Raw genomic sequence first — 16890 nt, forward strand, 5'->3', positions numbered from 1 at the left:
ACCACACCCGTCATCCCCTCCATGTAGACTGATCTTAAACTCTGGACTTGTCTCCTTACTCCACTGCTTTTTTGATACGTATTCTCCTTTAAGACCCTCTGTGTGAATGTACCTTTTTAAACAAGTGTCTGGTACCAATTCAAATGGGATGTTCTTCACCTTAGTGTGAAGGTTTGATTGAAGAACCTCTGGAATGTGTTCCTATATTAAAGGTATGAACCAATGCAAGTTGTTATGTTGATGCAGCCACTTAAAAAACATTATCTTTTTGTGCGTGTGTCCCCTCCCCCTCTTCACAGAGCATCAGCTGCTGTTGATGTTTTGTGGCACAGATCCACCTTTCAGTGCTTCCTGCTGTGAGCTTTCTCACAAGCATTGGCAAACTTCTCAACCAGGAGGCTAACAGCCACAGTTGATCCTGCCCTAAGCTAACATTCACATTCATTCATCGGGGTTAGCTGGAGGTCATCGAGGGTGGTTGCTCTTTCCTCCCTAGCTGTGGACTGACTGGAGGTGCTTGGAAAAGAAGCCATTTTTCTGGCAGAAGTAATAGGAGGGAGTTAAACTTGGAGCCTTTTTGAACAGTCTGGCCAGAAGGTTAACTGAAGCTTCTTCACTGCTAGCAGATGATTGTTTCAAATGCCTTCCCAACATCTGGGGAAAGAAAAGTGCTATTAGCATATGTGTTCTAATAGTATAAAATCAAGGGGAGCACACATTTCTAAACATGGATCAAATAGAGAAAGCCCAGTGCTGTGGCTATGCATATCTTAACTTGCCCCAGTCATCTTTGATGGGGAATATACTGCCTGCCCACCCCCACCCTCCTCTAGCTTATCTCTCCACGCTTCAGGCTCACTGCCTTTATTCCTGATGAAGGGCTTTTGCCCAAAACGTCGATTTCGAAGCTCCTTGGATGCTGCCTGAACTGCTGTGCTCTTCCAGCACCACTCATCCGGAATCTGGTTTCCAGCATCTGCAGTCATTGTTTTTGCCTGGAACAGTAGTAGACTCACCAACTTTAAGGTCCTTGGATAAACATATGGATAATAATGGAATAGTGTAGGTTAGATGGGCTTCACATTGGTTCCACAGACCGGCGCAACATCGAGGGCCGAAGGGCATGTACTGTGCTGTAATGTTCTGTGTTTTATTATTTTCTGATGTTGCATCTGAGTAGGTTTATCCAGGGTCCGGATGTTGTGGGTTTTCATTGGAAATTTGAGTATTCAGTATCAGGCTAAAAAATACATCAGATTTACAGTCATTGCTATGCTAATGTGACTGGGTGATATTGGGTTATAAATGACAAAAAGAATTGACATTGAGCCACACCTCCTCCTTTCCCGACTCACCTTCCACCCTCCATACATTTAGGTTTATCCAGAACTCTGCTGCCTGTGTCCGTGCTGACATCAACTCACATTTACCGACTGCACTACCACACCTGTCATCCCCTCTATGTAGACTGATCTTAAACTCTGGACTCCGTTAATTGCTGGGCATGGATTATATGGTGTTTTGCAAAAAAGTACTTACGACGTCACTGGTTTGGTTGCCCACTCTAAAATGGACAGGTGAAGAAAAGCAATAATGACATTTTACTGTTTTTAAGCAAAGATATTTAAAGACATGGTAAATAATATCAAACTTGAGTTAGAAAATATTGAAGGAGTAGAAAATGTGAAAATAAGACAACAGACTGGCAACTAGAGGATGATATGTAAACAGCAAAAAAGTTCCCTTTGTGATCTTTTTAACATTCCACCCTCAATCATACCTGACCAACATCCTACCCTCAAAAAATGCTGAATATTCAACCTTCAATCAGTACTAACCAGCATTCCACTCAGTTGGTCCCGAAAAACACTCCGACATCAATCAATATTACCTAAAACAGTCTAACTAGCCAGTAACCTCACTGCTGTGATTGGGATGTTGCTACGTACAAAATAAATGTTATGTTTGCCTACCTAACAAACAATGTGAGTGAAGTACTTTCAACAACAGTCTATACTTACGTAGCATCTTTTATGTAATTAAAAATGGGGATATAAAAGACAATAATCAGAAAATGAACCAAAAAAGGAGATATAAGGATGTGAGCTCAGTCAATGATGCAGATTTTAAGATCTCCAAGGAGAGAGGTGTATAAACTTAGAGTGAGGGAATTTCAGAGTTTAGTGGTCAGTGTTGCCAATAATGTAGAGTGTGGGGATTGTGCAATGTACACATCCTGACGTAGGAGGAACATAGAGTTTTAGGAGGGCTGAAGGAGGAGGGGGAAGGGTGAGATCATAGCGAGAGCTGAACAAGGCCATAAGAATTTTAAAATCACTGGTGGAGCTGGTGCCAATGCAGGCAGTATGTACAGGGGTGATATATTTGCAGCACAGTACAAGTTAGGATATGGGCTGCAGAGTGTTGGTGAGGTCAAGTATACGGAAGGTGGACATTAGTAAAACAGACGGAAGAGTACTAAAACAGTCAAGCCTAGAAATAACAGAAGCATGGATGTGAGTTTCATAACCAGAAGGACTGAGGTTGCAGGAACAATCAAAGCTTCAGCGGATATAAACTTGATGCTAAAGAGGACGGAAGCTCGGGTCAGCTCAGCTCCAGGTGTGATGCTGAGTTTGCTAACAATCTGGTTCAGCCTGAAACTGCCAGCAGTGAGGGGCATGAAATCAGAGCAAGGACCAAACTCAATGGCTTCAGTTTGACCAGTTTTCTTTGAGGAAGTGGAGTTCATTGAGCACAGAGCATCAGGCCAGTGGATCTTTGACACGGAGGTGTCGGAACGAGTGGAGGTGAAGCAGAATTCTGTGTCAGCATTCGGGTAAATCCTGAACACTTCTTTGATTGAAATCTCCTGAGACACTGTGTGGATGTGAAGTGGGAAGTGTCAAAGGAGTGAGCTCCAGAGGTAACAGTTTGGTTTAGGAAAAGCAATTATTGCAAAATTTTCTTTTTGGCTCTGATTGAACAACTAATTTTAAAATTGCCTTTCCTTGTAGTTAAACCCCTTCGGTGGCATTATGTCTCACTATTTCTGCAGTCTCCTCTTGCTGTAAGATACTCCAAAGTGCACTCATCCAAACGTGTTTTCTTGTGAATCCACAATTTTAGCTCTGCCACATTCAGTGGCTTTGCATATGACTCTGGAATTGCATCTATAACCCATCTCTTTCCCCCTTAAAACCTGCCATACAATTGGCCCCTTGTTATAATGTCTCCTTATATGACTTGGTGTCAAATGTAGCTCCTTGACAGTTCTATGTTGTGTTTTACCTGATTAATATGTTAATTAAGTACAAATATGATTTGGAGGTGCCGAGGTGTATAAACTTAAAAATCACACAACACCAGGTTATAGTCCAACAAGTTTATTTGGTAGCACTAGCTTTCGGAGTGCTGCTCCTTCATCAGGTGGTTGTACATTTGTAGTTATTGTTAACAGGTAACTAGGCATAAGCAGTTTCTCATCAACTGATTAAGGAAGTAGTATTGTTTGAGAATGACCCTGGTAACCATGGCAGAGGCTGCAAGAATGAGGGTGGTTGGTGTGCCACTGTCACACCATGTCTCTTAATTGCAGTCTGTGGCAAGGGATGGAATCTGATTACAGAGTTCAAGTACATTGTTGCATAAAAGATGGGGACAGAATTGGAATGACATTGAAGCACTTTGTGACATTTTGAAAAGGTACGGTCAGTGCGTTAGAAATCATGCCATTATTGTCAGATTGGGTGACTCTTCAACCTCACTGACATGGACTGAAATCCTTAAGAGCAAAGAAAGCCTTGGGGTAAAGGATTCCATGGAGATTCTGGCACTGTAGGGTTAATTATTTTTCAAAAATTCACTCATGGGATGTGGGCACCAACACAGTCAGCATTTATTGCCTGTCCCTAGTTCCCCTCGAGAAGGTGGTGGTGAGCTGCCTCCTTAATGGCTACAGTTCATTCTGTCCCTGGTCAATCCAAGTTCAACAATTAGTGGGACAAACAAAGAAATTGCTGGAGAAACTCAGCAGCTCAGGCAATGTCTTGATAGAGTGGATCTGCAGAGAGATCTTGGAGTCCATGTACATAGATCCCTGAAAGTTGTCACCCAGGTGGATAGTGCTCTTAAGAAGGCATATGGTGTGTTAGGTTTCATTGGTAGAGGGATTGAGTTCCAGAGCCACAATATCATGCTGCAACTGTACAAAACGCTGGTGCGGCCACACTTGGAATATTGTGTACAGTTCTGGTCCCCATATTTCACGAAGGATGTGGAAGCATTGGAAAAGGTTCGGAGGAGATTTACCAGGATGTTGCCTGGTCTGGAGGGAAGGTCTTATGAGGAAGGGCTGAGAGACTTGAACCTGTTCTAATTGGCAAGAAGAAGGTGAAGACGGAATTTGATAGAGACATACAAGATGATCAGAGGATTAGATAGGGTAGACAGTGAAAGTCTTTTTCCTAGGATGATGACGTCAGTGTGTACGAGGGGGCATAACTACAAATTGAGGGGTGATAGACTTAAGACAGATGTCAGTGGCAGGTTCTTTACGCAGAGAGTGGTAAGGGTGTGGAATGCCCTACCTGCTAATGTAGTCAACTCAGCCACATTAGGAAGATTTAAACAATCCTTAGATAAGCACGTGGATGATTTTGGGATAGTGTAGGAGGACAAGCTGAGAATAGTTTATAGGTTGGCACAACATCGAGGGCCGAAGGGCCTGTTCTGCGCTGTATTGCTCTATGTTTTATGTCTGTGGAGACAGAAAGCAGAGTCAATGTTCAGGGTCCAGTGCTGAAAAATGTGTTGCTGGAAAAGTGCAGCAGGTCAGGCAGCATCCAAGGAGTAGGAGAATCGACGTATCGGGCATAAGCCCTTCTTCAGGAACCTGCTCAGGGTCACCTGCTGAGTTTCTCCAGCAACTTCTGTTTCAGTTTCAGATTTCCAGGATCTGCGGTTCATTATTTTTACTTATTGGGACAACCTACTTTTGTAGAACCCAGTAATTCCAATGACAATGACCTGAGGGATAGCAGGCTAGGGTGGACAGCATCTGTGCACAATCCTACACCAGTGCAATTTCTCCAACCATTCCGATCAGTCAGAATCCACAGAGCTGTTGCAGTTAAACAAAAAATGGGTGCATAGGCAGAGAATACTTTGCGGTGAACTGATCAGCACAGGTATAATTCCTTACTTACGTTTTGAACGACTTATCGCGATACTCTCATTTTCATAGCTCCTTATCACAGGGAGATGTCTATTTTGCCTGGGGCACTGTCTACATAAAGCTGTCAGGTTTTTTTGTAGAGAAGAGGCATTGACATCAGCGCCTGGGAGGGACACTGTTGACGTTAAGGAGGGATGGGGCCGCTTTAAGAAGTGTCTTTTGAGGGTGTTGCTCCGGGTTAAAGCGACGTCAAAGGAGAATGTGTTGCATTTGACACTGTGTGAGCGAGTTACACAGAGAAATCCCGAGCTAAGGGGTGGTTCTCTAATGTGTCAGCTCTTATGGAAGGTCTAGAAAGTGCCTAACCAACTGCTGCCTTTAGCATTCTCTACTGAATCTTTACCAGCGCCACCACAGCAGCTCGACTCCAACAGGACAAAGGTAATGCTTAAAAATCGGTCTCCCCTCTCACTACGTGCACTTGTCGATTGACCTCAGTTAAATTTTGTTCTCAAATATTTAATGCCTGCTCCCTCTCAGAGTGGAGTTATAGTTATTTTAACCGGGATCGTATACCTGTCAATAGTTGGCTACCTGTGTAATAACTCATGCGTTTTTGGTAAATTCGTGAGCTTTAACTGCGGTATTTCAGAAGGCAGGGGTAATGAAGTTTGTTGTTTATTATCATTGCTATTCGGTCTCATGTTGCATCTCCCAGTTGATTTTTTTTCTCTCACAGACTCGGGGTCTCTGGGGTGCCTTCATACCCTGGCCTCTGGGTTTATGTGCTCACATTAAAATCAAAACCTGTTTTGTCCCAGCCTTGATCAGCTCCAAGCTGGTCAGTTAAGCTTGCCAGTAAAGCCCGGTGTTGTTGCGAATTAGACACTTATGATAATTGAAAAAAATGTGGTGTGTGGAAAGCTGTAGTTAGTGACTTTTATTCAGATGCATTTTATTGCTGTCTAAACTCTCCCTCACATTGATGATATTTGGGAATAGAAATTTGCTTTAATCGCCCTGATGGGGGGGGGGGGGGGGGGGGAGTTACAGAAGTAATACGACGCCCACATTAAATCCCTTTTAAAAAAATCCAAATGAATTGACCGTGCGGTGTGTCAATGCAGGCTGGTGCTCAGTGTAAAGCCAGGCCTGGAAGAACCCTTCAAAGCCTCTGTGTAGGGTACAGCAGTGGAGATTGATGTGTTAATTCCGTGTTTGGTTTACATTGACCCTAATGGATTCTTGCTGAGTATAATCAGGAAGCGCGTGATCAGTGAATAAACAGGGATTGAAGGACTTGGACACATAAAATGCCAGGAATCTAAGTAAACCCGGCTCGATGGTGAGTGACACAGACAGGGGAATAAAAAAATGCCGCAGCTCCTCGGGGCAGTCAAATGAGGAATCTCGTTTGTTCTGATCTGTTAAATGTTGGTCAATGTATTGATTCGCCTTTTTAAAATATAGAGACCTGCATTCTCTTTTACCATAGGAAACCCCAAACTGGTAAAGTGCACGGCCTTCTCCCTGTGCCGACACTAAAATAATGGCCGTTGCATCGACAGGTTATATTGAAAACGACACTCTCAAAGATTGAGGAAAGTTTCCATGTAAAATGTTTTAAATTCATTCTTTCTTTTACTAATCAGACGAGTTTTCAGGAATAAGCTGTCTGTTTCAGTGTGAGCTTTTAATGTGGAAAAGGCAGCATTTAAACTAACCAGATGTTAACTTTTTTTTAAATTAGCCCAAAACATACCGTGACCGATTGGCTTTGAAGACGGTGCAAAGAGGCGACACCCTCCAGGTCTACAAAACAAGGATACTGGCCATTAACACTCGGTGTTCTTTTTTATAAAGGCGAGGTGAAGATATTTGGTTGGCAATGGGGAACCAGCTGTCTGAGCTGACACCTAACGGAACCTTCTTGCCTCCCTTCCAGTCCCTACATGTTGTGGTGATTGGCTTGGATTCAGCTGGAAAGACCACTTTGTTGTATAGACTGAAGTTAAGGGAGTTTGTCAACACCATTCCTACAAAAGGCTTCAACACTGAAAAAATCAAAGTGCTGGTTGGGAACTCCAGGGCCATCACTTTCCAGGTCTGGGATGTTGGTGGCCAGGAGAAACTGAGGCCGCTGTGGAAATCCTACACCAGACGTACCGATGGCATTGTCTTTGTGATTGACTCGTCTGAGACGGAGAGGATGGAGGAGGCCAAGGCTGAACTTCATAAAATTTCCAAGAGCTCAGAAAATCAAGGAGTGCCAGTATTAATCTTTGCCAACAAGCAAGATCTGGTGGGGGCGCTCTCTGTATCTGAGGTGGAGAAGTCCCTAAGCTTGAATGAGCTGGGTGCATCCACTCTGCACCACATTCAGAGTTCCAGTGCAGTGAACGGGCAGGGCCTGCAACAAGGTCTGGAGAGGTTGTACGAAATGATTATTAAACGGAAGAAGATGATCAGGCATCAGAAGAGAAAGAGATGAACTGTGGACCTTATTCCAGAATCAGCTAAGATGGATTTGAATAGCTCATCAATGGAGTCTCCTAAAAGGAGTAACTAAATGGTCAGAAGCACACAACTTGCCAAAAATATAAGTTCCAAGTTTTTTTGGGCTGATCCAAATTTTGACTGTTTTTTTCCTCCAGACGCATTGTAGCATATACAACAGCAATGACCAACACCAACCCTGCAACCTAACTGTTTATTTAAATAATAGGATCAAAATAAAACAAGGACAAGTAGGTCCCTTGTAGATGTTTGGTGAGGAGTTGAACTGATTACAAGCCAGCCCCAACCAGAGACCGACTGATATTTTACCGGAAATATGAAAACTGGGGATTAATGCTTACAATTATGATGCTCAGCCTTCTGGAGAGTATTCATTCTGATTTTGCATTTACAAATTTCTGTAATGATTTGGTTGTACCCAGATAGCCCCTTTATATGTAAATTGATGGATGATTGATTGATTGCTGAAAATTGCCTGGAAAGTTAGAGAACTGAAATATCCTTCTTCTCTCTCACTATCTTGCTTCTCTCTCTTTCAAAATTCTTAGTTTCTTAACTCCAGAAGACTGGAACATGGTGAATTGTTCTTACGCCACTGTATAAAGTGTTTAAAACTTGTGTAGCTCTTTGTAGATGGATGATGTGCAAGTCAAGGACATGATTGTCCGAAGTTACAAAAGATGTTTAGTTCTGCAAGTGTTTGCAAAAATAACAAATGGACTGAGGGAAGCACTTTGTACTTTTTGTTTTGGTCTGAAAGTATCATTCAGCTACACGCCCCAGTTAAATGGGAGTACCGAAAGCAGTATTTCAGAGTATTGGAGTGCAGTAATGCTTCTACATTCTGTGATGTGAAGCAGTTTCAGCCTGACCCCCAAATCTAATAAATCCCAATGATGTGAGCTCTCTCCTAGAAGGTTTCTTCACGTCTTCTTGAAGTTAGCTTTAGCTGCAATGAAACTGTTGCTCGGTCTGAAGCTGCATTTTCAAGGTGCCAAGGCAGAGAGAAATGTTATTGAGGTTGAGGTTGAGATTGTGAATGGGAGCTGCCTTCACACTTTTTTTCTTACCAGAGTTCTACATGTGTCCAAATATGTGCAACAAATTCTTTGTGGCTTTCCTTACTATAATCTGGTTGGCAGCTAGCAGTTTAGTGATGGGTCTGTTGCTTGAAACTAATAGCTGCAGTCAAACTGTAGCCTTTGATATGAAGCACACATGAGCCAATGTGCTTTAATGCAAAAGAAGATTCCAATGTCACATTTCATTTGAAATCATTTGAATTATCAATGTTAAAAGAGTTTCACTCAGGCTTTCGTACTGAAAAATTGGACCTTGCAGAAATATTTAAGCTGTGAAACAAAACGGTGATTTGTACATATCGTTTTTGTACTTTGATAGTTTTTTTTAATAAAGAGTTGTCTTTGGTGTTAAAATGAAATGCTAAAACATGTTTTTTTTTCCTTAATTCTTAATTTACTTCTATTTCAAAACTGTTCCCTAGTGTGTTTTTCTTTCAACTATCTTTAGATCATACTTGTACCTCAATTCAGAAAGTAAAAAGGATGAGCTGAAAAGTAGCAACTTTCATTAGTGAATACTTTCAGCAACAATTTTGAGAGCATGTGCTGGGCGCATATAAATTCTCTTTTTACTTGCGTGTAGCTAAAATATTAAATGAGATCTAATTTATGAAGTCAGCGTAACAGGCACTTGTTACATTAGGGGTCTTAAGGCTAGCAATTACCCTGAATAAAGCTAGGGGTGTAATTTGCTGCTGCTGCTGCTATTCTGAAGTAATTGCCAGCCAAATGGGCTTCCATTTGAAACTAACCCAGTCTACTATCAGTAAAATAATGGACAAAAATAAAATAATCACTTTAATTTTAAAAAAAGCATGGTTTTAGATGGACATGATTTTTTTAAATGGCAAATCTTGCTTGTTTCAAGGTAAATGAATAATGGAATATCTGTTTTTGGGCATTTATAATTTGGACTTTTGTCAGCATCTGTTTAATTGCAGTAAAAAACATTAGTGGTTGGAAACAAAACAATTCAATTTTTTTTTTCAGACAACTAATTTAACATAAAACACTACCAAGCCAGGGAAAGAGATGAATGCCATTGTAAGCTCTTCCTTTATTTTCCATGCTGTGGACAAGGACCTTCTACTGAACCACTGTACATTTTATTTTCACAGTTCCGACATTTAATAAGCTTGTTTGAATGACGTAGAGTGAGCTAGGGACCATTTTGTATTGTGGAGGAGGCGATGGCCTAATGGTATTATCATTAGACTATTAATCCAGTGACCCTGGTAATGATCTGGGGGCCCAGGATTGAGTCCTGCTCTGGTGGAATTCGGACTCCATTTAAAAATATGGAATTAATAGTCTAATGATGGCTATCAAACTTGTCAGGAAAAACCCATCTGGTTCACTAATCTCCTTTTTAAGGAAGGAAATCTGCTGACCTCACCTATCTGTGACTCCAGTCCCAAAGCAATGTGGTTGATTCTGGGCAATTAGGGATGGCCAATAAATACTGGCCTAGCCAGTGATGCCCACACCCGATGAATACATATTTAAAAAGATACAAACATGTCCATTACGAACTGAATGGAGCTTGCTCACACTGATTTTGCAAATACTTTTACAGCCAGCAGATAGAGGAACTTTTTGTCCCACAATCTAGTCTGAATTTGAAGTTCAATCTGGCCTCTTGCACACTCTAACCCTCTGACATGAACGATATAAGTAAAAAATTTTTAAAACTGTTTAAAAAGAAAGTGTATTTTTGGGAGTTGTAACATTGGGTACTGAATGGAGATCCACCAGGATCAATGCTCTAATCTATAGTGGTTCTAATCCTCATGAAAGATCTGTTTACCAAAACCAAATGGAAGATGCTCCAGTATTCTGCCATTGCAAAGCAGAACAGTCAGGACAGTGATGCAACAAAATAATTTAAATTATCTTTGCAATTGAACAGGTGTGCAATTGAATAGGCGGGCAATTTAAATGCAAATCATTTACACAAGTCACAAAATGTGAGCTATGAAAATAATGAAATTGACTCAACACATAGCCAGATTCTTCTTTAAGTCGCTAAGTACAACACATAGCACACTCATATATGGCCAGAACAATTATGTATGGCAGACTGGAACTCTGCAGTTTATTAGACCAACCTTAAAAATCTGTGTTCGGTCCTATCACAACTTTCAAAAATGTTTGCATTGGAAAGCAACAGAGAATCTCATCTTGAATATGAAAGGAATAAAAACAGATAAGAAAATGTTAAGTGAGTAATGAATTCAGTTATAAACAGATGTTGTCAAAGGATATAGTGATGTACGATGGTTTTAAAGAGGTGTATTTTGTCCTTTTAATGAAGAGAGGTTGATGCAGAGGTCCGGAGTGGTCTGCTTCAAGCCAATAAAGTAAACAGCTTTGAGGCTTGGGGGTTTCTTTTAAAGTTGGAACAATAGAAGCAGCCTGAATGGGTGGGGTCAAGCTCCCACGGAACCAAAATTTTAGTTTTAGCTTTCAGTAGCTGCTACTGTGGTCTTGAGACTAGATGTGGAATCTCTTATTCCTCTCTTTTCCAGCTAAAAGCTGGGGTTTTCTTCCTGCTGCTAGAATTGTATGTGAGATAATCAATTTGATTGAAGTTGTCTTTGCTAAGGGTGTGTTTATGGGATGTTACTATATTGGAACAGTTAATTAGTAGTTAATATATATTACTTTGTTTAGCATTTTGATAGTTAGTTAAGCCAATTCTTTTTTATGTTGTCTATATTTTAATTGCAGTGTATGAATAAAATGTGTTTTGTTTCAAGCCTGGTAGTTTGGCCAATCAAATTGAATCCAGAACACAACACCTTATGCCTACCTTTTAAAATAAGAAAAAGTTGGGGTCTAGCCTGCCTAGAGGGGGATTGGTCTGATCCGTAACACTATAATATAAAACATTTAATGGTACCAATCAGATAAACCGAGATTCTTATTTCAGATTATGGTAAAAGGTAGGACTAGGGAACATATAAAGTGTTTCCACACCAAAATAAGCCGAACAGATATCAGAAAATGCACTCTTTGTAGTCAAAGAATGCTAAATATTTGGAATAATTTGGAAGGTAGGTTACTGGGAAAATTAGTTGACCATTGTTCAAAGTGTTGTGAAAATTTGGAGAGAGGAGAGTGTTAAGAAGACAGTGATAACAAGACAGATAAGACTTGTTTTGCCAATGCTTTCTCTTGTTCCTGACTTATCTAATAAAATAGGGTATATTTTACTGTTCCATTTCTGGGCAGAAATGTACACTGTGTACAATAATAACACATTTTTTGCAGTAAAAAGCTTGTGATCCACCTCACCAGATGCAGACTAGGTGAAGATGAAAGTCTCCCCTTATGTCTCTGTTCTTACACATTGCCCTCGTCTCCTCCTGGTCTCTGTGCTTGCATTTATTTTGTGGCTCAGTCAGTGTTTGCCTTGTGGTTCTATTACATGCTGCATCTTGCCCATGTCTCTGTGCGTGTGCACGTCTCTTCATATCTCTGTTCTCTCTTTCCCCTGACTACTGTGAATGATGCTCAACTCAATTTATGTCAAAGACTTGCAGGGCAATGGGGAAGCTGACTGCTTTTTACCCTTCTTTAGGCAAATCAGCTAGCATCCATGCAGCATCTCTCACCTCTCCCAGATGGTATGCCCAGAAACTGAGATCTCACTGCATGAAATCATAGATTTGAGCCAATGTGCTTTGGCAAGTCACCACGGTTCAAAGCTATTAATTATGAGTTCAGAGAGATGAGAAGGCAACAAACAATTTTACTGATAAGATCTCACATTGTATTGTAAATCTGCTTTCATTTTTATTGCAACACCTGTCTTTCTGTTATATAAAATAATTGGGCAGGATGCAATTCCTGGAAAAACAAGAGTGTTACTTCCAACCTAAGATTTTTTTGTCATCAGCTTTTCTTGGCTAAGAATAGTGCCAATAATTATCATTGAAATCAACATCAAATGATGCTGTCTTCAATTGTTTTGCTGTTCTCCTCAGACCAGATGTATCAGGTTGCTGGAAGTAGTCCAACTGTGTTTTTTAATTATACTGTGTTTTGTGTCAGGGTGTAACACGAGAACAATTTTTAGGACTTAATTGGATCGCAGTAGTTTTTTTTTAACATACTTTGGAACATGCAGTTTTATAAAAAGATTTACTGCTTCAATTCCGTCCTCAATTTCTCCTCCTCCTCCTCCTCCCTGAAGGTATTGACTTCACCATAATTTGTAGTTACCAATCACCATTTTGTACTAAGCTCAAATGACCCTTATACATGTTTGACTAATGATGATTGTTTGCGGATTATCCTAGTGTGTAGTTTCACTGCTGTGTTTAATCCTGTTTTTATGTGGCATTTCCAACAGTGCAGTTCCTGTGGGAATCACCATGCAGTGGTCAGGGCTAGGACAACCTGCAGATACTTCTTTCCCCATCTCAGTGGCATCAAGGTCAACTGTAGTAACCCGATCATTGTCCTGACTAAGTTTAGCTCATTTGACACAGATCTGAGAGTGTCCCGCATTGTGCACAGTCCAAAACTTTACTTTGAAAGTTTGCATCAATATTGAAAACATCTTTTAACTTGTAAAGCTTAGAAAATAAAAACACATATTTTGTCATCACCTTTCATACCCTCATGAAAATCCAAAGGATTTTGACACTAACAAGTGTGGTTCAGCCAATTTTCACGGTGAGGACAGCAGCCAACAGGATCATACAGACAACAATAAGATGAGCAACCAATTAATTTGTTTGGATTGATTGAAAATGTTGCTCTCTAAGATGTTTTGTGGGATCTGCTGCACCCACCTGGAAAAGCAGATAGTGCCTCAGTCTCACGTGAATGGCTGCAGCTCAGATGATGGAGGACTCCCTTAGCACTGGAGACACCACAGCTGAGTCTGTCATATTCCAAAAGTTAATTATCCATAGGGGATATCACTGCACAGTAGGGTGTTGACCTAGATAATTTCCTCAAGGCCAGCATTTGGCTTTGTCCCTCACAGATAATACTGATGTCAACTGAGCCAAGGTGACAATCAGTACAGTGCGAGACAGAATACCGCATAGTCTATAACACTCTGGGGAAGTATGCCAAGAGTTCATTATAATAGCAACAGACATGTCAGCAGCTGTAGTGTAACTGGTTCCCGAGTTGGACAAAGAAACGTCTTATGTTATGTAGGGAAGAAAAGAACTGTAATAAGTGAAGGAAATATAGACTGTTTATGTGAGTCCTGAAAATGTTTGTACATGCAACAGAAAATCAAATAAAATTCAATTCAGTCTCCAAGGATCCTAGCATCATCACTATTCCTTTAAGGATTCACTGCTTTCACTTTCTCTATAGGGCTGAATAAATATAGTTTGATTAGTCTTCATGTTGGTATCAATGTTGAGAAATGGAATAACTTTCCATTTGCCTTGGACAATGTCAGCAGGAATGATTTGCAGAACGTGCACAGCACAGGCCAGGTGCAGAATCATGCATGCTTGAAGGACAATCTCAAAAGACTAACCTGCACTAACTCAGGGAGATAGTTTTTTTTAGTTTCCCATGGGCATAGCGATAACACAACACATGGTAAGTGGTACTATTACAATTCATTATGTTTCTGCAGGATTTTTTTTTCTCTCTTCCTAATTGTTACACTTTTTAATGTGACTCTTTTCCCTTCTCCTCCCCCGTAGTGTAGCAGGTAAATTTCAGTTTTGACAGGAGTTCCAAATGCATGGTAGCAGTTTGGCCTTCCCATTTTATATCCAGTCTGACTTAACTTTGGGAAAAATGGGAAAAGTAATTGTTTATCGCACATTTCTTTCTTCCATCATAGTTGCCACTTCCCTCTGACAACTCCTTGTTGAGATGCTATTCCACAGAGGCCAGTTGACATCTAAGTGCCCATTCTTCATTCGTGTGATAGTGCTGGCAGGATATGCAATCACAGACTATGGCAACACTCCCATGATCCCATCTTCATGCACATTGCGCAGTGGAAAGTAGGTGACAATCACAAGGAGAAATGGTGGCCAATTTTTCCTCCCTAGTTAAGTGGAGTTGGGGTCACTTGTGAAAGCCCTCTAACCCTCAGCTGAGTTTGGCGAACTCAGCACAGCAGAGAGCTTAGATCTGAGAGCTCCTTGGTCTGAACAGATCAGTTACCTCCCATCTTAACCAGCTCAGCTGTTAACAATGCCAATATTGTCACCAATTAGCTGTGTTTTTTTAAAGTTGATCCATCATACTTCTTGAATAAATGAAATAGAAACATTTACATCAGTTGAAACCACCTTTATCTCAAACATCTGATAATTACCTAAGCATATACCTGAACTATGACAGTTGTTATGATCCCAGACCAGACTGCCAAATGTATGTTATGGTTTGGCTAGGGATCAGTAACTTTTATGTTTGAAGCAGAAGACATAAGATCTAGAGGACCTATTAAAAGAATAAAGTCTCAGAATTCAAGATTTTGAGTAAACAATCATGAGAATAAAATTAGAATATAATGTACAACACACGTACAATGTTTCATCTGACACTCGGTATTAACTTTGGTAAATGACTGATCTAAAAGCCCCACAGTATATATCAAATAGCAAAGATAATCAAGGTAAATCCCAAGTCTCATTAAACATCTCAAGCAATTATAATTCAACACTTTTTCCATCTCAAGAACTGCTCCTTCATGGATTGCCTCAACGATTGCTCCAATTCTGGTTGACAGCCTCCTTCCTCGGTCTATATTCCCTGGAGTCTGAACACTGCATTCCAGATATAACTCCACCTCTTCGCTGACACCTAACCCCCATCAAACCAATCCCATCCCTGAATTTCTCTCTCAGCTCCAATTGTGCTTAGTTACATCAAACAACTGTCAATGGGGGAGTTTTTAACCCCACGTCTCTCGGTTGTTGGTCACTTTACAGTCTTATTCCAAGTTCCTCTCAGTTTCCTCCAACAGATTGGATCTTCCCATTTCTTCAGCTCCCCAGGACTACTTCTGAGTCCTCACTCCAACCCTCCTAATTCCTCATCCTAAGTTCTAACAGTACAGAAACATTCAATTGTTCTTCACTTCTCACTGAGTCCCTGATACAGAATTAGTTCCCTTCCTAGCAGTACAACTGACTGCAGTGATCCTAACATAGTACCTACCTCTGCCATCTTCTTGCATCCTCGTTTACTGACTATAATCTTTGAATTGTCCGAAATAACCTCTTTTAAGTCTTCAATAAATCCCAAACTTATTGCTGGGCAGATTTGAATGTTGTTTTATAGCAACACTTCGAATGGTCTGTTCTATAAATATTATCAGCTTGCTGAGTAAAAATAAGGATACATATAGAGAGTTTCATCACACATTACTTAATGGTCCACAATGCGCCTTGCTTTTGCCTTCTGTCAGCCCAGCTGTGGTTTAGTAGATACCATTCTTGCTGCTAAATCATAAGGCAATGGATTGAACTCTCAATCCCAGGATTTGAGTGCAAAAATCAAAGCTCAGTCTAGTGTAGGAGCGCTGCACTGTTGGAAGTGTCAGCTTTTGGGTGAAATGTTCACTCTTGATTCCTCTCTGGATAAGTGTAACACTTGAATTCGAATTAGAATCCCTAGAGAGTGGAAACAGGCCCTTCAGCCCAACAAGTCCACACCGACCCTCCAATGAGTAACCCACCCAGGCCTATCCCCTATACTTATCCCTGACTGATGCCCCTAACCTACACATCCCTGAACACTATGGGTGATATAGCATGGCCAATTTACCTAACCTGCACATCTTTGGATTGTGGGAGGAAACCAGAGCACCTGGAGGAAACCCACGCAGTCACCTGAGGCTGGAATCAAACCTGGGTTCCTGGCGCTGTAAGGCAGCAACGTTAACCACTGAGCCACTGTGCTGCTCTTCGTTGAGTGTTAGAAATCTAATAGTATTATTTTGCAGAGGTCTGGGGAAACCACCTCTAGGCCAAATCTATTTCTCAATCACCATCGCAAAACCAGATTATCTGATCATTATCACATTGCCACTGGTGCGAGCTAGCTGTGTGCAAATTGGCTGCTCTGTTTCCCACATTACAACAGTGGATATGCTTACAAAGTATTTAAATGGCAGTG

At 40.9% G+C, this 16890-nt stretch overlaps 1 protein-coding gene across 1 annotated transcript; it reads left to right on the forward strand.

Annotated features, from left to right (window-relative positions):
• Window positions 1-5118: 5118 nt before the first annotated feature.
• On the forward strand, window positions 5119-14022 carry arl4d (ADP-ribosylation factor-like 4D). The gene is made up of 2 exons (XM_072561572.1): window positions 5119-5617; window positions 6927-14022. The coding sequence occupies exon 2, from the start codon at window positions 7065-7067 to the stop codon at window positions 7665-7667; it is 603 nt and encodes a 200-aa protein (XP_072417673.1). The 5' UTR covers window positions 5119-5617; window positions 6927-7064; the 3' UTR covers window positions 7668-14022.
• Window positions 14023-16890: the final 2868 nt, after the last annotated feature.

The sequence above is a fragment of the Chiloscyllium punctatum genome, chromosome 42 (assembly GCF_047496795.1).
Source record: "Chiloscyllium punctatum isolate Juve2018m chromosome 42, sChiPun1.3, whole genome shotgun sequence".
NCBI lineage: Eukaryota > Metazoa > Chordata > Chondrichthyes > Orectolobiformes > Hemiscylliidae > Chiloscyllium > Chiloscyllium punctatum.